Below are 22231 nucleotides of genomic sequence, written 5' to 3' on the forward strand. Positions count from 1 at the left end.
TTGAAATCATATTGTTTTTTTTTATTTAGATATACAATATTTTATGAAAATTTAAAATAAATAATATAATATTCAAGGAAAATAATTATTAAAATGAATAATGGTGATGACAACATGCTTGTACTGTAGCTTTTCGTTATTGGATGCATCCTGCATCAATGATGACCCATGATAGCAATGCCTCACCTGCAACTTCAATCCCATGCTTTACGTACGTATTGCGAAGATATGAAAGCAATTTGTGTTCCTTAATTTCAAATAGTGTTTATTGAATCAGTTGTGAAACACGGGGTTGTCTTCCCAGAAAGTTTTTGGCATATTTTTCTCCATGTCGTAAACAATAATTTTTTAAAAAAAATTTAAAGATTAAATTATTTTTTTAAAAAAATTCGTGATTAATTTGGCTCATTTTTAAAAATATAAAAAAACATATAAAAATTAACTAATAAAAAATTTATTATTTTTTCTCCTAAAAGTATTTTATAGAGAAGTTTACCCAGACTTCATCTCTACTGAGAAGATGGAGATCAGAAACATTAGTATTTCGTATAAGCTTGTTTCTCTTTGTTGTTATTTTTTGAAATTGGAAATCTCATGGACTTCGTGTATTATGTTGTTTACGAGCAGGTGACAACTTTTTCCTAAAAAAAAAAAGGACAGCACAATCTGTATATAAAGAAAGAAACATAATGTCGTAAATGAGTCTCAATATATTTTTAAAAAATAAACTATGAAAAAACTATATTGGATTGATTTTGATCCGTAAAGCGTTAATTAAACGACCCGTTGAATTTGAAAATAAAATAGGATTAAAGAAAGAATTTAATTTAGTTGATAACAATTAATATATCTTATATTTATTTTATTTTTTCAAAATGGTCATTGTCGCTAACCCTCGTGTTTTCTTCCTTAATTGTTTGTCATTACAACTTTTTTTTGTTAGTCTAAAAATAATTAAAATAAGAAAAATTATAAATTGGTTCTAATAAATAGGATTAAACACCACTTCTAATTCGGTTCTTACGAGGGAGTATCTATTTAATTATATTTAATCTGATCTTAGTATCCCTTTTTAAGTAACTATAATATGAATTGGGTTAGATTTTACATGAATGCACTCCATGAGTCTTGGATTAATGGATATTTTTGCCCCTCATCGGTAGAAATCAAAGTCCAAAAACTGTGTCTAGATATTAATAATAATTCATGTATTTTGTTATTTGACTTTTGCCACTCATATTGCCTACTAACTTGAAAACTATAGTAGCTCCCTGTCTTTTGGTGTTGGTGTGAAGGTTAAATTACTTAATTGTTGTTTAAGAATTTCCAAATTTTCAAATAGATTCTTAAATTATTTTTTTAAATTATATTTCTGATGTTAGTTTTTCGTGACTTAAATTTGTAAAAAAATAATTTATAGTGATTTTAAAAAATCAAGGACTCGATAACAAAAAATTATATAACAAAAATGTCACCCCAAGGAAAATGTCAAATATTTCAGCTATCAAAAGACTAATTTAACCTATTATGAATCATGTTATATCCTCAAATTCAATAAAATTATTTTTGTGACTCACTTATGATTCTTATTCTTCTTTAAATATTTTTTTTGAAGTTCTTATTTTTTTAAAAATATTGGTCAATTTTTTAATCTAGTCAATATTTAAAATTTAATATTGTTAATCGAAGGTTAAATTAAAAAATAGAGGAATCGATATGATAAAATAGACAAATCTAAATAAATATTTCCCGTCACACGGGTATCAATTTATTTCTCATGCCTAGGATTGTTCCCAGACAATGGAAACCGGCAATCCTTGGGATTTTATTCCCCTGTTTCTATTTTATCCTTCCAATAAGATGGAAAGTTGTTTTCTTCTATTGAATTTTTATTCTCTTTGTTTTCATTCTGCTTGTTCTGTTTTAATTTTCAAATATAGCCTTACATATTGATCACATGGTGGTTGAGTGCTGCATCTGATTCATGGGGAAATTCTGGTGGGCTCGCACAGTGAAAGTTTCGTTGTTGAATCAGCAACATGCGTTACATGCCTTAATATAAGTCATACCTGTCATAACTATTTAAGGAAGAGCAACATGGCTACTTGTAAAATCATTGTTATCTGGCTTAAAGTTGTTTATATTGACGTCACTGTAATTTTTATGTTGTGTTGTGCTTAAGACATTAAATGCATTTGCATCTCAGATGCAATCTTTCTAGATGAAAAGGCGAAAAGTTATTCAAGTTTCTTACTCACCATATCTGGTGCATACCCTTTAACAGGGGAAATTCTATGGGGCTCAAACACGGAACTTATCTAGGGCTTCTGTTATAGAGGAAGTAGCGGAGTCTGCAACACAAGTAGTTGGGAGCTCTTATTATAACACCATAAAGAATGCCTTCAATGACACAAAAACTGATATTCAGACCAGAGTTTCTTTTAAGGTAAGACAAATTCTTTTATCTTTTAGGTTGCATTCTGATTAATTCCACTTACTTGAAGATGTTTGCATTTGAAATTGTGTTCAAAAGTCAAAACTAATATTTTTCACATCTTGATTGTTTGATTTAAGACTTGAAAAAACACGTGAACATAGTTCCCCCTCCTTCTATCAAATACATTTTTCTTGTTAGTTTAATTCAAGTTTATTTGAAAATGCAGTATGCTGCTTCGAGAGGGGTGTATGGACGCCATTTTTCTATGTCAATGGATTCTTGTTGCCTGATACTGGAGGTGCTGTTGACTACAAGACTTGGAGGAAGGTCATTGACCCATTGGTTGGAGCTAAGAATAAGAGTATCCAAAATGAGGAGTCCCTTCATTTCTTCTTGTAAAAATTGCCTGCAAATAAATAAAGTCCAGTTGCATTAGCACTGCATCAGTGAAGGAATCTGAAGAATGTGTCCGCTGACTAAATTATAGGGGCTATTGCCAAAAATGCGATATTGGAATCAAATGTTATAAAACATTCCTTAGTCCTTATCCTTACATATACATATGTGGCATCGATTCGAATATATTGGGATGTGATATTCCTTAGTTTATGTTTGAATTTTATGAAAAGAAATAATATGAAATGTTGCCTTAAATACTTAAATAAAGACTTTTATTATTTACAATAAAAAAATTTCATCAATAAAAAAATATTTGTGGTCTAAAAAGAAAAGAAAAACCTCAAAGTATCGTAGACTGTACACACCACACAAGGCTATCACAAGTAACAACTATTACATTTAATTTTTATATTTGTAATATATGATATATTTCGAGTGTTTGTTTATCATGTACAATACATGTATGTGACCCCTACTTATACATAGGTTTTACATGTAAAAAAAAACTCATATTGTTTTACATTTATGTTATATTGATAAACTGTTTTAAATTTTATATTATATATATATATATATATATATATATATATATATATATATATATATATATATATAAAATCCATGTTATACAATACATGATTGCTTCATTTTTTTTATCTTGTTGTAAGGAATTTATAAAAAAATTTTATCGTGCATTAAATTATCCTTTTAATTTTGAAAGCCAACGATGAAAAAATATGAAGGTGGTTTTTTTTTGGAAAGCCAGTAATATTTTAATTATATCATGTATCTAACGAAGTTATTTAACACAAAAAAGTATGCTTGGTTATATTTCTCTTCTTTATTTATTAATTTATTTTGTTTAATTTTGTCTCATTATTAATTAAATGTTCAATCAGGTCTAATTGTTTTTTTTTTAGAAAAACGTCTAATTATTCTTAAAAGAGTCTCAATATAGTCATTTTATCTATGTACTTGATTTCTTTTAAGTTGTTATGTTTTATCTTTGCATTTAAATTGAATTTCAACATTTTTTTAAAAGAAATTGCCAATAGTAAAAAAAGAAGAAAAAAGTTATGTATTAATAAGATAAATTTATTTTACACTATCATTCAATCACAATTAAATCACATGTATAATAAATTTAATGATTTTTAAGGTTTACAAACCTTGCAGTCAAAAAAAGCTTACAAACCTTAAAAGACATATCAATAATGAATTATAATTGATAAAAAATATAATAAAATTTACACAATGTATAACTATTAAACTCTAAACAAACCTTTATCATAATTTAAAATTTTCAACATAAATACAAAATATAATGTATATGTTCAAAGCTATTTATTATAAATTTAAATGATAATAAAATTTATATAATGAAATATTTATCTGTTATAAATTTTAATTACATATTGTGAAAAAAAAAAATTATATAAGAATAAACATTTATCCTTCCGATGTAATATTTAAATTAAAATGATTATTATTTAAAACTTAAAAAATGTTTACATTATATCAGTCAACAATGTAATAATAATTATTAACATTTAAAAATAGATAAAACCAATGCTTCTGCTGTTTTTTTTTTCTTTTCAATAGGAGGCAACTATAGCGTTAAAATTAATTAATTCCACAAAATTAACTCAATCTGCTAGGATTTTTTAATATATATATATATATATATATATATATATATATATATATATATTTTTATTTTTTTTCCCCTTTTTACTAATTCAGAAGAGGACAGCAGAATTTACAATTTTTTGGTGATGAGGAATTACACATATGTTGACAATATCACAACCAATTTTGAAGATTGTGATTATTCTTAACTTTATGGACAGTTCTAAAAAAGTATTATTTTGTTCATTTAAATGAATCATGATAGAAATGCAATTTTTGTTTGTTGTTGTGCTGTTCAAAGGGAGCTCATGGGTTATCAAAATTATATACTTACAACAAAAAATAATAATCATTTACAATTATTGTCATAAAGTCAATTAAACTGACTAGAATTTGCATTCCCAGAAAAATAAATTAAACTGACTAGAGACCAAAGGAAATAAATACTTGTTTTCCTTTTTTCAAAGTATTCAATGAAAAGTACTGTACAAAAAGTATTCAATGAAAAGTAAAATTATTTAATTAATTTTTTTATTATATTTAAAACAAAAAATATTAATATATATTTTAAAATAATTTAAATATTTAATAAAATACATTAAATGTTTTTTTTAATCAGTTAAGCTACAAGCTGCATAATACTATTTTTGAGAGAATACATTGGGCTTAGTAGCTTGCTTTTTGTAGTTCTGAAACAAACCTGGCCCGTGTTTGACTTGGCCCATTCATCAAAGGCCCATTTTACGTTTACAAGTTTTCGTATCAGGTGAAGTGAGGTGACTGTAGTCTGTAGAGGACATGTGCCAGTTGTGCGACCATATTGCTTCCAATTTGGTCTTCTTCACCCTCTTAGGGTTTGCATCAGATTCCCCTAATTCTTGCTTGATTTTGCGCTTTCGCTAGATTTTCTTCAAAATGACTCAAGATCTAGAGATGAAGGATCGCTCAACGCCTTCCAACTCCGTTTCTTCGCCTGCTCCATCTACTCTGCAGCGTAAGCATATAGTATCTTTCTCTAACCACTTCCACTGTGCCGATTTCGCATTTTCACAAAACTATTCCAGCTTTTCGCTCTTTATTTTTTCTTTTCTTTGCTATTTGGATTTGCAGATTTGAAGGAGATAGCGTCTCTTATCGAGACCGGTTCGTACTCGAAGGAAGTTCGTAGAATTGCTCGCGCTGTTCGCCTTACAATTGCGTTGAGGCGGAAATTGACAGCATCCGCTATCTCTTCTTTTCTCGATCATGTTCTCACTCCTGGCTCTGAAGTTCACGCCAAATTGTCTGCGTATCTTCCCAAGGTGAACTTCTATCTTAGATTCAGGGGTTGTTCCTGTTGAATAGGGCTTTAGATTTTGTTGCTTTTATTATTACACTCATTTGAATTGTGAAGTGGATGAAGATGAGTAGTCGTCTATGTTTCATTTAATTTGAATTATGAAGTGGATGAAGATGAGTAGTCCCTCTAAAAGATACTTCTGGTGATTTCGTTACTCATGTGGAAAATTCGTATAATTTTACTTCTGTTTAAAGAATTAATAGTGGGAACTTGAAGAAGGTCAATGAGCGTAGTGCTCTCTCTGGCTTTGGGAAATAATGTGATATTTCCTTCCTATGCTTTTATGGTGTGATCTTGTTTCGACTCCTAATTTTGTCACTGATTGTGTAGGAGGATGATCATGAGATGGAAGTGGACGCTGCAACATCTGCGATTCAAACCCCAGCCAAACACTTGTTGCCCGAGCTAGAAATCTACTGTTACCTGCTTGTACTCCTTTTTCTGATTGATCAGAAAAAATACAGTGAGGTCAGTTCCCCTTTTTTGACTTTGCAAACTAATGAGTGACAACTGATTATAAGCTAATGTTTCTTTTACTTTTCAGGCCAAAGCTTGTTCCTCAGCTAGCATTGTTTGGCTGAAGAACATAAACAGGAGAACTGTTGATGTTATTGCATCCAGACTGTATTTTTACTATTCGTATAGCTATGAACTTATGGGAGATCTTGCTGAAATTCGGGGGTGAGTTAGGTGCTAATCTTTGTAATGTTAAAAAAAAGGAGGTTCAAGACTGAATTATATTTAAGTAATTTTAAATTTTGCATTTTTTGTTTTCAGCAACCTTCTTGCATTGCACCGAATTGCCACCCTCCGCCATGATGAGCTGGGTCAGGTTTGTTTCAAACTTCCTTGAGCTATTTTACTTAAGGGCTTATGATCATTGTTAGAATTGAGCTCATGTTAAAACCAAGGACATATTTGATAGCTTTTATGGATTATCAATTAATTCACATGACTGGTTTGTAAGTAATTATAGCTTTGATTTATCTTAAAATTTCAATTGTATTCCTTATTAAATCACGCACTTACAATAAATATTCCTTGAATATAGAATGATCCGTCAAACAATTCATGCAAATTATTTAATTTTTAACTGATCTGTTGACTGTTGATTCAATGCAGGAAACACTTCTTAATTTGTTACTTCGTAACTACCTTCACTACAACCTATATGATCAGGCTGAGAAGTTGAGGTCGAAGGCTCCTCGATTTGAAGCACATTCAAACCAGCAGGTATAGTAGTTCTTTTATCCTGAGCACCTAAGCTTTGATTTTTTTATTTTGGGTAAACAATCTCTACCTTTTATTCCAGTGCTCAGAGATGTTGTGTTAAATCCCTTGTGAATGTCCTCAACTATTGTATTATTGGTGTTTATGTAGTCTAATTTATTGTTGCTCTGAGACTCTTTTTTGATTCATTTTCCCTTCACTTTTTATCCTCATTTGTTGTATTTCTTTTCAGTTTTGTCGTTATCTCTTCTACCTAGGGAAAATTCGGACAATTCAGCTGGAGTATACCGATGCAAAAGAGTCTCTCCTGCAGGCCGCCCGGAAAGCTCCTGTTGCTGCACGGGGTTTTCGAATTCAATGTAACAAGTGGGCTGTGATAGTGCGTTTACTGTTGGGAGAAATACCTGAGCGGACTGTCTTCATGCAGAAAGGAATGGAGAAAGCTCTAAGGCCTTACTTTGAGCTTACAAATGTAAGTTCATGTTATGCTCCCAAGTTTATCATGATAACATCATTCTAAACTGGTTCCTGATATCATTATGATTAGTCCTGTTTCGATCTCTCTCTCAATCATGACAAGTGCACTTTTTTTGGTTCAACTATAAATTCATTCCATCTTACATATTTGTGAACACTCTCTTTGTATCCCAACAATTAATAATTTCATATGCATGATAATGTTATTCAATATTGTACAACTTTGTGGTAGTGTTAGCTTATGTTGTGGAAATTTCAGGCTGTGCGGATTGGAGACTTGGAACTGTTTAGGAATATTGCGGACAAGTTTGCCACTACCTTTAATGCAGACAGAACCCATAATTTGATTGTTCGTTTGCGGCATAATGTCATCAGGACTGGTTTACGCAACATCAGCATCTCCTATTCTCGCATCTCTCTAGCTGATGTTGCTAAAAAACTGAGGCTGAACTCTGCAAGTCCTGTTGCAGATGCTGAGAGCATTGTATCAAAGGCTATTCGTGATGGTGCAATTGATGCTACATTGGATCATGCCAATGGTTGGATGGTGTCCAAAGAAACTGGAGATATTTACTCCACAAATGAGCCTCAGTTAGCCTTTAATTCTCGGATTGCTTTCTGTCTTAACATGCACAATGAGGCGGTTCGAGCACTTCGATTTCCACCAAACACACACAAAGAGAAGGAAAGTGCTGAAAAGAGAAGAGAGAGACAACAGCAAGAGCAAGAGCTGGCTAAGCATATTGCAGAGGAGGATGACGATGATTTCTGATAATTGTTTTTTTTCACCCTATGAATTGCTATCTGGATACCTTCATTTCCAACGTTTGCTCATCTTTTCCTTTTGAAGAACTTTCATTATCATTTCCTTTTTCAAAAAGTGAATTTTTCATTTCCTAAGTGGAAGATCTCTGAAAGTCAGTTTAACATATCGAAATATTTACTTTTTTTTTTCATCCATGATGACTGCTATGGTTTGTTCCTTGTTCGGAGAATTATGTTTTAGGACCTGAAGAAAAAAAAATCAAATATTTAGGACGATGCGAATTCTGTTCAGAAGTTTTATTATTAGAAACTGTTACCCTGGAGGATTTATTGAATTATAGCATGACAATCTATTTTTCTGTCAAGAACGATTCATTTTCTTTGTGCCCCGAGATGAAATCCTTCCTTATGCATGTGTAGATGGGGATTTTATGTAAACGTATTAGGGCTTTTGAAAAAATGAGGAGAAAATTGAGCAAAGGATAAGTGTGGTTATGCCTATGCATGTGCAAGCGATGATGTATGTGAAATGCCCAGCACAATTTTATTTGCATCTAGTGCAATGCAAGCATATTATTTGTCATGGTGCACTAGTGAGGTGATCCTCGTTTCGGACTTAAATTGGATTGATCATATTATTTGCTTGTGTTTGGACCAAGCTATTTGCTTCGTGAATTTGAGTTCAATATAGTGATCTAGAACAAATATACCGTTTAAAAAGTTATTTTAAACAATTTATTTTATATTAATATATGAAAATATTTTTTTTTGATAAAATTATAAAAGGTCTTAATTTATTTATAATTATGGGTTTCGTATTTAAAATAACAAAATTGATAGTATTTATGAAACAAAATTCCGACGATAATTGTGAGGCAAACCTACATGATTTTTATGAAGTCATTAATATTTATAATGATAAATTCCACGGTATTTGCATATTTTAAAGGTTATTACTTATTGGTACCTTCCTTAATTTATCAATAAATCACAAAAGCAAATGTTATTTGTCCAATAAATTATGTGAATCACTTCTCAATAATAAACACGTGTGCTTGTAACTTTAACTGTAATATGATATTGATAATATGACTTGTTTGTTTAAGATTTTATTATTTTCTATTTGCTAAATGACCCTTAGGAATTAGGATTACTTTTGTCGTCCATTCATTTATATTTGCATACTACTCATCTTTTATATTTTAGAAAATGAAAATAAATATCTGAAATATTTTGTGATTATAAAATTTAAAATATATTAAAATTAAATTCTAATTCAATTATGATGTACTTTTAATGTTTTTATGCTTTTTTAATGTATGTTTAGATTATTTTTTTCACTTTTTTTCTTGGTTCACTGTGAAAAGATATTGGTACTCTGGAAATAATGACATTGAAGCAATCACTTTTTTTTTAAAAAAAAAATTAATTTTTCCCAATAATGACACGCGACTTTATCACGTTTTTATACAAAACCTTTTCGTATGAAACAATAGGTTTCTTAAAATATTAATTATTGGCTAAAAAAATGAAAAAAAGTTAAGAAATGATTTAATACTCCAAAAGTTTCGTAGGAGTATTTTTTAATCGAAAGTTTTAGAATTTTACACTTATGATTATTGATTACAAAACCCTTGTTATAATTTTTTTAAATATTTTTATCAGATCTCAAAATTGTTTGAATCGTCCAAAAATTCACTTGCAAGAGGGGGCAATTTTACTCAAACTATATACGATAAGGATATAATTTGAATTATTTAAAAAAGCAATAATAAAATTAATGTACCATTGAACAACTTATATGAGAGAATATCATTAAGATATGTGAATATTAACATATTGTTGTTGCAAATATAATTGAAAAGTGTTATATGGTGCAAAACAGTTTTTTTTTTTCCTTTTCATTATTATTACTATTATTTGCACTGAAAGTAATTTTTACTAAAGATTCGTATCATAAAAAATATGGGAATTTTATCTTTCTTAATAATAAATTATTTTCCTTCTGTCATAAAAAAAAATCTTCATAAATCTTTACAAATCACATAGCAAATAATATAACAATTTTTTTATCAATATATTATAACAATTTTATATTACAATTAAAAATAAAAAGGTTTGCATTAAATATATAATCTATTACTATTAATATATCTTTATCATAATTTTTAATGAATGTTTTTATTTATTAATTTATAATTCATTATAGCAATACTCACCTAACTAATCCAAGACAGATTTCAAGAAAAGGAGTTCCTGAAGATATACAGTAAAAAATTTCGAATGTTTTTCGCACAGAATCCCTTCGTTGAATACTGAATACTATGTTGATTGGAAATAGCATTATTCTAAAAAAATTACGAAAGTTAGAAAAATTGGAAAGCCGGTGAATTCTGAATACTATGTTGATTACAGTTGTCATTGGGTCCAAATGTCCAATGTGAATTTCTTTGTCGTTCGCTTTGCTTGACGGTGGATCAAGTAATCATCAATCCGATAGATTCAATATTTCACAAATGAGACAATATATATCCAACCCCAATTCTATGATTCTCTAGTCTATACATACATAATATAGATGCCACGTTGTGTATTCTCTAATTGAATCGACGGTGATATTGCCAATTAACCTTGTGCCTTCTAGCACCATCTATAATATAGCCTTAACAATCTGTATTACTAGTCAAAATGGGACATGTGGATATTACTCATTAATTATGACATTTCCAAGCATTTGCATGTGACCATCGGTGACATTTGCTCCATTTCGCAAAAATATTACCTGTGATTTTATCCGCAAATAGCTGCAAACCAAGAAGTCAAATGAAACGATGGAACTAAAATTGGGAAGGAAAATAAGAAAAGACACGATCAGATGGGGATGTCCAATTAATCTTGGTTTTTTTGGATGCATTTACGACTCTTGTGCATGTGAGCAAGAAGGGAAGTGTCAGATAAGAGAACGTGGGAATAATTGAATGACACCAGAACTGTACCAATATGCACACATAAATTTAATGCAAATAAATGATATTCTTTTTTTCTCAGTTCTTTCTTGTTGCGGCATTCACGTGTGGCATCGTTGCCTTAGCGAGTCTGATCCCTTATTTAAACACTAACTCCGTGCTTAATACAAATTCTATCATTACATCCTTATTTTTCACTCGGCCGGGGTATTGACTTGAGCATATTTGGTGCGTGAAGCAAGATACTAATGGCTAAAGTCATGTTTGTTTTGGTCAGCTTCCTCGTATTATGTTGTTACACAATCAACACTTGCGCCTTCTCATCTTCTGGATGGACCAATGCCCATGCCACTTTTTATGGAGGTAGCGATGCCTCTGGGACAATGGGTGAGTCTAGTACTATAGTACCAGTACCTTATTTTTCTATATTTTAATTCCCTTAAGATGCTTATAAAATCGCATGATTATTATATTTGATAAAAAGTATGTTTTTAACATGTCACTCAAGGACAACAAAGTAAGAGAATTTGTTAAAGTTTTTCCCCTTTTGCATATATTTGTGTGTGATTGCAGGAGGAGCTTGTGGGTATGGGAATCTGTATTCGACAGGGTACGGAACTGATACAGCAGCATTAAGTACTGCATTATTCAACGATGGAGCATCGTGTGGGGAGTGCTACAAAATAACATGCGATTATCAAGCAGATCCCAGATGGTGCTTAAAAGGAGCATCAGTAACCATAACTGCCACAAACTTCTGCCCTCCCAATTTTGCTTTGCCCAACAACAACGGAGGGTGGTGCAACCCACCTCTTAAACATTTCGACATGGCTCAACCCGCATGGGAAAAGATTGGTATCTATAGAGGAGGGATCGTGCCCGTCTTATTCCAAAGGTTTTAACTTTATTCAATATCTTTGTCTAATAATACTATCTTTAAAACTGTAAGTAATTTTGTAAGTAAACTATTTAGAATTTAGACCTAGCTTTGTCTTGTCCTTCCTAAGTCATTTTTAACATATATTCTATTATTGATTAAAATTTATTAAATTATAATCGGTAGTTAAATAAAATGTGACATCTAAAAAAATATTAAAATTTTTAATAAATTTTAATCAATAGTATAATATGATCAAAATAGTATGTTGAAAAACCCAAAGAAATGACACAATAGTATAATCAAGGTCACAATGTGTTTATTATATGTGAAAAATGATTTATTTAACAGAAAAAATTATGTTTAATTTTTATCATGTCTAAAATTCTTTTAAATAAAAAACAATCACATATCGTGAAAATAATATCTTTGACTTAATGAGTAGGACTATGTTCACTTGCCTAAAAAAACATTAGTATGTTAGAGATATAGAACTAAAATGTGCTGCTACTATGATTTCTCAATTACATATCCACATGAATGTCAGAATGTGAGAGCATTTTTGGTTGGTGGGAAATTAATTAACGTTGTCTTGCTTGCAGGACTCCATGCGTGAAGAAGGGAGGGGTTAAGTTCAGTGTGAATGGGAGACACTACTTTGAGCTTGTGTTGATCAGCAATGTGGGAGGGGCTGGATCTATTCAATCTGTGTCCATCAAAGGCTCAAAAACAGGATGGATGACCATGTCAAGAAACTGGGGTGCTAATTGGCAATCCAATGCGTATTTGAATGGTCAATCTTTGTCCTTTAGGGTCACAATCACCGATGGTGTAACTAGGCTTTTCCAAGATGTTGTTCCAGCAAATTGGGCTTTTGGCCAGACTTTCCCTACTAGTGTCCAGTTTTAAGGGCTACAAAGGACTATTGAGTTGTGTGGGTTTTGGACTTTCTCGTGAACGAAACGGCAGTGGCGTGCTTATTATTTTACTGGAGCAGCCCGCCACCTATCTTTTCTGCTTTTGAATTTGGTAAATATGAACTTGATGGCCTTAATGAAGGAATTATATAAGGAATTATATGTCAGCTGTAAGCCGTGTAAAATAAACATCTTCAGAGTTTGAATCATACGATACTATGTGAACACTTTTGTTGAGTTTTTAGTACAACTCTTTTTTCATGCAAAAAGCTCATATCATATCCTTTGAAATGTAGTTCTGAATACAAAATGGAATGTAATAAAAAAAAAATGAGAACTAGCATGAAATTGCGATACCCGAGCTAAAGCATGAGTAACGCAATTAGATTGTCTCCTACCAAAGAAAGCCTATGTATGCAAATGCTAACAATGAAGTCTGTAACAATGGCGGCCAATTCAGAAAGGGTTGTACACTTTCCTTTAATCCTATTAACTACAATCAGTTTCTATAATGGCTCTCTACAATAGCCTCTAAAATAGCCAAGGCTTCAGCTTCAACAGATCTCATATTACCCACGAAATGAATAGAATAGCTGGAATTGAAGCACATTAATTCCCTGAAAATTGAAATTCAAGTCTAGAAGCAACGTGTTGTTTCTTCATACTAGTTCGTCAGTTGCATTGCATCACCCGCTTAAAAAAGCATAATAGTTCTGGATTTGAATTTTCTCTTTGAAACGAGATGGTTCTATTATTTAAGTAGAAAATGTCACCATGACAATTTTTTTTATTAAATATTTTATGAGTTTAATCATCAAATGTTAAACAATTTTACACTTGGTATAATTATAAATTATTATTAGTTTAATTTTTAAAATAATTATTATAAAATTAAAAAATTTATTATACGTGATAATTTATAATCATAATTTGTAATCAGATGTGATTATAAATGTATTTTATAATATTAGTGTATAATCTTTAATTATCATATATTATTATTATTATTAAATTTATATGAAATTATACCAATATCGTTTTCATTTTTTAAATTTCACACTCATGATTTTTAATAAACTTTAATCTAACAATAATTAGTTCATTAAATTAGTAAATATATTATCAATACATTTTTAATATATATATATATATATATATATATATATATATATATATATATATATATATATATATATATAATTCCAATACATTATTAGTTTAAATATTTTATATTTGTCAAGAAATTAAAAATTACTCCAGTTATGACTTAAGAAGTAATAATTGTTGTCAGTATGTTTAGCAAATAATTTCATCGGACTTCTAATTTTTTTTTTAGTGAAAAAAATTATTTGATCTTCTTAATAATATTAGATATACAAATTTTTTTAGTGCTTTGACTATTTTCTGAAATATTACTGGTATTTTAACGTTTATATATTTAAATTAAATATTTATTAATTTTTTTAGCCATTTTTAGTTTACATAAGGATAAAGTAGAATTTTATTTGATTTTATCTTTTTTTTACGCAAAGTATATACTAGAGATTTTTTTTTTATCTTTTTACCTATAATGCATTTATTTATTTTTATTATTGGTTGTTCACTATCATATAAAATATATTTTATATTTTGCAATTATATGATAGTGAACAACCAATAATAAAAATAAATAAATGTATTATGGGTAAAAAGATGAAAAAATATCTTTATTACTATTATATACCCAGCCTGTGTGCATCATACAGATGACTATGCTAGTTACCCAGTAATTACTACCTTCAAGTCTCCAAACTCATATCCCATATGTACTCCATTCCAATTTGTTAGTCTGGATTTTAGGGTGAGTTCTAAGTTTGTGTTCGTAATTACCAACACAATTCAGTAGGTGTTTGGGCTTCAGTAGATATTAGGAGTAGTTAAATAGGTAAAAACAATTAAGTAGTATTAAAAAATGTGAAACGACAACGTTTATTAGTAGAAGATGATACGTATATAAAGATATAGCTTCTGGTAACTAACGGAAAATAGTACAAAAGAATATATCGTCAGGTGAAGCCGTAACATACTAACATTTTACTACGCGTTAGCAAATAAAATGTTGCCAATATAACGTATGCAGAGTGATTCTTGTCAGTTAAATCCTAATTTGCCAATTAACTCACCAATTTGTCAATCAATTCCTAATATTCCAACTAATCTTTAATATGTTAATAAATTCTATTAACCTCTTACATGTCAAACAATCTCTAATATGCCAATTAACTCGCAATACAGCTCACCAACGAATTAAAGACATCTATCCTATATATGCAGCCACTTATAATTGAGTAAGAAAAACACAAGAATGACCACTACTACAGTCATGCTTGTTTTAGTCAGCTTCCTCGTATTATGCTGTTTCACAATTAGCAATTGCGGCTTCTCTCCTTCTGGGTGGAACAGTGCCCATGCCACTTTTTATGGTGGTATCGATGCCTCTGGGACAAATGGTGAGCCACTGTAATTCAAAGTTATCCAACCATGTTTTTATACAATGATATATTCATGTCTATTGTCAAAGAGAAAATGACACAATTGTTACCAAATAATGACTCATATAATTGAGTGCAAAATACACTAATTATTATATCTCATAAAAATGATGCACATTTTACATGTCAGTCGACGACAACAAGAAAAGAGAATTTAAATTTGTTTCCCTCACTGAAGTTTGCATATATTTGTGTAGGAGGAGCTTGTGGGTATGGGAATATTTTTTCAGCAACAGGTTATGGAACTGATACGACAGCATTGAGTACTGCCTTATTTAACAATGGAGCTTCATGTGGGGAGTGCTACAAAATCACATGCGATTATCGAACAGACCCCAAATGGTGCTTAAAAGGAAAATCAGTAATCGTAACCGCCACAAACTTCTGCCCTCCCAATTTGTCTTTGTCCCCCAACAACGGAGGGTGGTGCAATCCACCTCTCAAACATTTTGACATGTCTCAACCCGCATGGGAAAAGATTGCTATCTATAGAGGAGGGATCGTGCCCGTGTTCTACCAAAGGTTTGAACTTCATTCAATATCTTTGTGTATTAAGTCTTAATATATTCCCTCTAAAATCAGAAATGTAATACACATACATCAATTTTTGTATCTATCTCTTTTCACCACGTCAGTCATCATATTTCAAAATTACAATTATTTGTTGTACGAGTAACATTTTTTTTTTAAAATTATTTATCCGCATAAATAAAAGGCGAGCATTTTTGGTTGGCAGCAAATTAATTAATTAATAACGTTGTCTTGCTTGCAGGGTTCCATGCGCGAGGCAGGGAGGAGTTAGGTTCACTATGAATGGGAACAACTACTTTGAGCTTGTATTGATCACCAATGTGGGAGGAGCTGGATCTATCAAATCTGTGTATATCAAAGGCTCAAAAACTGGATGGATGGCCATGACAAGAAACTGGGGAGAAAATTGGCAGTCCAACGAGTATTTGAATGGTCAATCTTTGTCCTTCAAGGTCACCACCACCGATGGTGTAACTAGACTTTTCCGAGGTGTTGTTCCAGCAAATTGGGCTTTTGGCCAGACTTTCCCTACCCGCGTCCAGTTTTAAGGCCACAGGGATTAGAGATTAGTGTGTTTTCATTTTCATTATCTTAAAGATAATGCTGGTTTCAAACAATTATTCCTGGAAAAGGAAGCAAAAATATTTATGGCATTTTAGGGATAAATTCAATTTGATTGTTGTTATCTTTGTTAAAATTCTCCAGTTTAGTAAAAAGAAGAAGCAATAATTTTTCAAAAACTTCAAAATGAAAAAAGTGAACATTTAAGGGTATATTTGGGAGTTGAATTTTGGAGGAGAAAATGGAGGCTAAAATTTATAACTATTCTAATTTATATAATTAATTAATTAATCAATATGATTAATAGATGTAGAGGAATTAGGACCAAAAAATAAAAATATTTCATACTAATGAATTTAATTAATGTTTTAAGATAAGTTTCCAATAATGAATTTTAAATGAGAAATTTGATAAAAACATTAACCAAGTGATTAAACAAAAATTTTAATGGACCGAAATTATTTGAGTACTATCCGAATAAACAAAAGATTTTACTTTTCATTTAAGATAAATTTCTTATTAATAAATTTATCAGTCTCAAAAAGAAAACTATCCTTCCTCAAACTTATATATAAGATAAGATTTAATTTAGTAGTAATGTCAATATTTATTTTGGTAAGTAATGTTTTTAACTGAACTTTTCTTTTCAAACATATTCACGAGTGCAAATAAAATATTTATTAAAAAATAACTTTTATTGGGCCATTTGATATAAGTCATATGGAAAAGGGTGAGGCCCAATCAGATTTAAGAAGAAACACAGAGAAAGAGAATCCTCAATCCTAAGTTGTTGTCACCTCACTTGTAACTTGTAAGTACCAACGAACCCAGTGGTTCTGTAACCTTTGATACCTGTTACCACATACTAGTTACGAGTGTTACCCTATTTGTCGAAGGCTGCTTGTTGCAGTTTTTTTTTTTTCTCTCTCTCTCTCTCATTTAAAATTGAATAAATAAAAAAATGTCAACCATAAACAAGGACCATATCGTCGATGAATCGAACCGTTCAGAAACCAAACTAGTCGAAGAGGAAGAGGAAGAGGAAGACTTACAGAAGCTTCTAGTCCCTGACGTGCAGAATCTTCCTCTGATCCCTCCTTCCGCCGTTGAAACCAACTTTGCCACTTACTTCGCCCTAGGTAATTATTTTTCTAATAAACCCTAAACCTCGATTGTAGCTGGGTTAACACTTAATTCTGATGAAAATAATTAATTTGAAGTGCAGATTTTATGAAGCCAGCTCACGATCAGTACGTTTACCGCCACGCCAATGGGTATACTATTCATTCTACTTGGAATTGAATTGTGTTGGTATTTTCTTTTTCTTTTTTAAAACTCTCTGTAACTGTTGTTGTTACCTTATAGCTTGTGCGTGATTGGGTTGGCTCCTTCCCACGTTGCTTTCAAGGATGAAGGTGGAATCACAGCCGTTGATTTCAATGTTGGAAAGTCTGATCGCAGCGGGATGAAAGTCACTGGAAAGCGGAAGAAGGTACTTATTTTTCTCAATTTTGAATTTTCACACTCTCCTTCTGTCTGTTTCTGGATACGTATGAAGAATTAGTAATGCTAATTCCTGATTTCTATTGTTTTTTGGTGCAAAGTTGAAAAATGCTTTCATATTTGTGATATTACTTTTAAGAATAGAAGTCTAGAATTAATGGCTTTATTGTTGTGAAATGGATCCACTTGTTAATGGTATTATTTCATTATTTCTGCAAGTGGATTGAGTTGCAAATTTTATCTTGTTATATTATATAGGGTGTTTTCAAGAAAATGCAGAGCTTGTTGTTGTTAATGTTACTGTTTAATGAATTTTGTGCGTTGTACAGTGCTTTACTTTATGAAAAGTAGCTTCTTCTTCTTCTCCTTTTAATAGGATGTGTTTTCGTGCAGAATGCACAACACTTTGAGTCCAATACGGCTTTGTGTAAAATTTCTACCAAAAATGATTCTTATATTGTGAGGTAAGTTCTCTATTATAATACATCCATATGATCAAAAGTTCGTTTATGTGCTGTGTTTGTGTGCTTAGCCAACTCCTCTTCTTTCTCGTTGTCCTTTAAATTTTAACTTTCTGATAGCTTGACTTGTCGTGATTTTTCATAGATGTTGCGTCAAAGGCTCCCTTTTGGAAGTCAATCAACAATTAATCAAGCAGCCAGAACTGCTTAATGTTTCGGTAAGAATAACCAAGTTCTTATCCAGCCTATTTATTTATGCTGGATAACATAGATAAACTTTTCTTATAACAGGAGCAATTATGCATATTACAATGGAGAATAGAAAACCAGTATTGCCACTTACTATGTTTGATCTTCCAACCTTCTTCACAAATCACAATCAAATTTGGCTAGTGTTGTTATCTTTTTTAATTGAATCCATCCTATAGGCATGTAGTGGTTACTTAAATAGGGAATTTTTATTTGTTATTGAAGTTTCAGTGTGAACTAATAGGGTCTTTGTGCAGCAACGATACCAGATTTATTTGCCAAGTCTTACTTATGGTGATCAATGGGTATTTTATAGGTGCTGTAGTCTAATGCTAGTACAATCAAGAATGCAAATACAGTTCACAAAGGAAGAGAAAGAGATGTTGAGAACTGTTGGTTGTGGTAGTAACTAGTATGGTTAAAAAAATTGTGTTTATGGTTCATAGGATAGTGGGAAAATGTATGTAAGGCACTAGAAATATTCTTTGGTAGATATGCACCTCATGTATGCGCACCTAAGAAGGTTGACCATCTCCCATCTACTCAAGAACCTATGAAGGAAAGGAGCCAATTTATAACTATACCTTAGCAGATGCATCTGTATGAAACATTATATTTTGAAAAATGATTTATCTCATGCTGTTAAAATTGGTTGTAAAGTCATTATTTCACATTGTGTTGTGATTGATACTTCTGTGATTATTCATGAATTTTTTTCTTTATTAGGCTGTTTATTATAGCATTACTTAATTGACGATACCCTTGAGTGTAGTGCCCAATGTAAATTATATAGTATCATGTGTATGGGGAACTAATGTGGTAGGAATTATAAAATATACTATATGTACGAATAGTTACGAAATATCCTATTTATTAGAAATAGTGGATTACCACATGCGTGCAGGATTATAGGTTTAACAGCTGAAGTGGTGTTATCTGTGCAGCGGTTACCGTGGTATATGGTTGGCATAGAAGTTGATTCATTAATGTAAATGTGTTAGATCCCTGGCGTGTGTTAGAAGAGGGAAAGTAGGGAATAGCCCACTCCTCAGTACTCAGTTAAATATAGTTAAGAGTTAGTTAATGACTAATGAGAATCTGTTAGTTGGGAAATTGTTAGTAGCAGATCGGGTAATTGACAATATGATAGATTAGCATGGATAGGTAGAATTGTGGGGCAGATTGGGAGTAATCAGGAAATACGAGGGAGAGTTTAGGTCTCTCAAATAAGGGTTCCTTGTAATGAAGGTCCTTTTATTCATCTTCGTTCTTATCCAGTTTTATCAAAATGATTGTTGCTACTGCTAAATACTTGGGTGTTTCGTTGAGATAGTTAGAGCATACACGAGTTTGTGCTATGAACTATTCTCTAATTTTTTTCCATTCCCCCTCCTTATGAATTTATTTTCATTAACCCTTCAGGCTTACAGAGAAGGATACATTGCTATTATCATGCCAAAACCTGCTGATTGGCTCAAGGTCAAGGCTTCCCTAGTTAGCCTTCAGGAGTACAAGAAATTGAGGGAAGTCAATTGAATCTGGAACAAGAATGGTGCCATAATCGAAGTGCTTACCCCACATGATGCTTCATTTAGTGGGGCCCCAAATGCTACAAACCGGATCAAATTGATAAATTTTTAGGTGCAGCATATGGCGAAAAACCTTACACCGTGGCCAGATGATTAGTTAAATGAAATCTCTTAACTCCACGGCCAACCAAGAATCTCATGTTATTGGATCTACTCCATTCTTTAGGTTTTTCTCTTTTATTTTTTGCTTTGTTATTTTATTTCTTCTTTTGAACTATTTAAATTAATAACAAATAATAATGATGATGACATGACTTTTGGCCACTTTCCTAGATTTTTTTTAAAAAATAATTACTGGCCAGAGGTGAGTTTTACAGATTTTTTTTTTAATAGAGGTGTATTATTGTAGTTTCATTAGAAATAAATTAAGAGAAGAAATTCACCAAATATAAAAATGGGAACCAAAACCATCTTTTTTACTTTTTATCAAACATCCACGAAAACAATTTAAATAAGCATAACTTTTTTTTTATCCAAATATTCTGATGTACGCCACTAACATAAGTAAATTAAAAATTGGATGGACTCATGTTATGTAAAAAAATGTTTGAATGAGAAGATGCCCATTATATACTGTTGCTGCTAACTTTTTGTGTTTTATTTAATAAATTAATTAGATATTTTATATGTCAACTTTCATGGAAAATGTTCTAACATATAGTGTTCGGTATCGCTGAAAATAGAAGAAACTTCTAAGAGAGGAATGAATAATAAAAAAGGAACCAAAATAAGCTAACATTAATTCGTTCATCTATTTTGGAACCTTCCTAAATAGTAAATAGTGAAGGATTGAAAAGTCTAAGTGTGCTAGTAGGTCTCACTTGAAAATGTGATCCTCTAAAAATATGGAGGGAAGAGGGAGAGATTAAGAGAAAGAAGATTTTTTTTAGCCTCTGGCCCATCACTGCCTGGGCTTTAAATAATTGTAAAAGTCACTCTTGATGTGTTTGATAGAGGGCTATTATATAGTTTCATTTCATTAATGTATCTTCCACCTTTTTTTACATTTTGAAAAGTCTATTTTAAAATATAAATTTATATTTTGAAATGAAATTTTCGAAATGTAACGAGAGGTGTCCCATGTAATAGTGAAAGTACATGATATAAATGTATTGATAAAGAAGAGAGAAATTTTATATATTTTTTATATTTCACACTTTTTTTTATTTTACCTTAATTAAAAAATTTCTCTTATTTTTATCTTTTAAATCAAACATACCCTCAAAACCTCATAAACCTGTTCATGTAAAAGTAACAGGACTCTAGGAATTTCATGACTCCATTCTTTGGTTCTTCGCACCCTCAAAAATTTTAATATCCCCTGTTTACTCTCCTCTTCCTATACTCAAATGTAAAAACCCTAAAATCTACTCTACACGTAACCCAAAAAGTTATGAATTTTCTAAACTGTAGGGATTAAAATCAGATATCATAAATTAAAGGAGAGCCAAAATTATAAATACTTATTTAATAAGAGTAATGATATATAAATACCCATATATTATAAATACATATTTTATACTTTTATTTGTTTCTTTATCTCTATTTAATATACGCTTATTTCTTTTTCTCTCTCAATACTTTTATTTGTTTCTTTATCTCTATTTAATATACGCTTATTTCTTTTTCTCTCTCAAATAAAATATGTATTTTTATTTTTTTATTAATAATTAATTTTTGTAAAAAAAAAATGATCAATCTCATTATCGTCTACCAATCTTTTTTTGTTTAAGATCCTCTTCTAAGAACTTAATTAAGACACCGAGAATC

At 30.8% G+C, this 22231-nt stretch overlaps 4 protein-coding genes and 1 pseudogene across 5 annotated transcripts; all 5 read left to right on the forward strand.

Annotated features, from left to right (window-relative positions):
• Positions 1-2097: 2097 nt before the first annotated feature.
• On the forward strand, positions 2098-2913 carry LOC114414075 (annotated as a pseudogene).
• Positions 2914-5246: 2333 nt separating this feature from the next.
• LOC114414568 (probable 26S proteasome non-ATPase regulatory subunit 3) lies at positions 5247-8637 on the forward strand. Its single transcript, XM_028378869.1, has 8 exons — positions 5247-5459; positions 5576-5766; positions 6135-6272; positions 6349-6485; positions 6582-6636; positions 6927-7037; positions 7267-7506; positions 7771-8637. Exons 1-8 carry the CDS (start codon positions 5381-5383, stop codon positions 8281-8283), a joined length of 1464 nt encoding a protein of 487 aa, XP_028234670.1. The 5' UTR covers positions 5247-5380; the 3' UTR covers positions 8284-8637.
• Positions 8638-11409: 2772 nt separating this feature from the next.
• On the forward strand, positions 11410-13280 carry LOC114414569 (expansin-A11-like). Its single transcript, XM_028378870.1, has 3 exons — positions 11410-11629; positions 11816-12137; positions 12722-13280. Exons 1-3 carry the CDS (start codon positions 11491-11493, stop codon positions 13026-13028), a joined length of 768 nt encoding a protein of 255 aa, XP_028234671.1. The 5' UTR covers positions 11410-11490; the 3' UTR covers positions 13029-13280.
• Positions 13281-15395: 2115 nt separating this feature from the next.
• LOC114414291 (expansin-A11-like) lies at positions 15396-16676 on the forward strand. The gene is made up of 3 exons (XM_028378580.1): positions 15396-15525; positions 15765-16089; positions 16340-16676. The coding sequence occupies exons 1-3, from the start codon at positions 15399-15401 to the stop codon at positions 16644-16646; spliced, it is 759 nt and encodes a 252-aa protein (XP_028234381.1). The 5' UTR covers positions 15396-15398; the 3' UTR covers positions 16647-16676.
• A 749-nt stretch (positions 16677-17425) lies between these two features.
• On the forward strand, positions 17426-20725 carry LOC114414570 (FAM206 family protein-like). 2 transcript variants are annotated; one of them, XM_028378872.1, is made up of 6 exons: positions 17426-17798; positions 17885-17933; positions 18025-18151; positions 18556-18626; positions 18769-18841; positions 19189-19594. In XM_028378872.1, exons 1-6 carry the CDS (start codon positions 17621-17623, stop codon positions 19195-19197), a joined length of 507 nt encoding a protein of 168 aa, XP_028234673.1. In that variant the 5' UTR covers positions 17426-17620; the 3' UTR covers positions 19198-19594. The 2 variants fall into 2 exon arrangements, with proteins under 2 accessions (XP_028234673.1, XP_028234672.1); XM_028378871.1 differs by lacking the exon at positions 19189-19594 and adding an exon at positions 20295-20725 and having other exon boundaries at positions 17428-17798.
• The last annotated feature ends 1506 nt before the right edge of the window (positions 20726-22231 follow it).

The sequence above is a fragment of the Glycine soja genome, chromosome 6 (genome assembly GCF_004193775.1).
Source record: "Glycine soja cultivar W05 chromosome 6, ASM419377v2, whole genome shotgun sequence".
Taxonomy (NCBI): domain Eukaryota; kingdom Viridiplantae; phylum Streptophyta; class Magnoliopsida; order Fabales; family Fabaceae; genus Glycine; species Glycine soja.

Bases quoted from the DNA above. Each gene is read 5' to 3' on its own strand.
- LOC114414568 (XM_028378869.1), top strand. From the start codon at position 5,381: ATGACTCAAGATCTAGAGATGAAGGATCGCTCAACGCCTTCCAACTCC. The intron at 6,273-6,348 runs GTCAGTTCCCCT...TTTACTTTTCAG, and splicing joins ATCAGAAAAAATACAGTGAG to GCCAAAGCTTGTTCCTCAGC. The intron at 7,038-7,266 runs GTATAGTAGTTC...ATTTCTTTTCAG, and splicing joins AAGCACATTCAAACCAGCAG to TTTTGTCGTTATCTCTTCTA.
- LOC114414569 (XM_028378870.1), top strand. From the start codon at position 11,491: ATGGCTAAAGTCATGTTTGTTTTGGTCAGCTTCCTCGTATTATGTTGT. The intron at 11,630-11,815 runs GTGAGTCTAGTA...GTGTGATTGCAG, and splicing joins CGATGCCTCTGGGACAATGG to GAGGAGCTTGTGGGTATGGG. The intron at 12,138-12,721 runs GTTTTAACTTTA...TCTTGCTTGCAG, and splicing joins GTGCCCGTCTTATTCCAAAG to GACTCCATGCGTGAAGAAGG.
- LOC114414291 (XM_028378580.1), top strand. From the start codon at position 15,399: ATGCTTGTTTTAGTCAGCTTCCTCGTATTATGCTGTTTCACAATTAGC. The intron at 15,526-15,764 runs GTGAGCCACTGT...ATATTTGTGTAG, and splicing joins CGATGCCTCTGGGACAAATG to GAGGAGCTTGTGGGTATGGG. The intron at 16,090-16,339 runs GTTTGAACTTCA...TCTTGCTTGCAG, and splicing joins GTGCCCGTGTTCTACCAAAG to GGTTCCATGCGCGAGGCAGG.
- LOC114414570 (XM_028378871.1), top strand. From the start codon at position 17,621: ATGTCAACCATAAACAAGGACCATATCGTCGATGAATCGAACCGTTCA. The intron at 17,799-17,884 runs GTAATTATTTTT...TTTGAAGTGCAG, and splicing joins TGCCACTTACTTCGCCCTAG to ATTTTATGAAGCCAGCTCAC. The intron at 17,934-18,024 runs GTATACTATTCA...GTTACCTTATAG, and splicing joins GTTTACCGCCACGCCAATGG to CTTGTGCGTGATTGGGTTGG.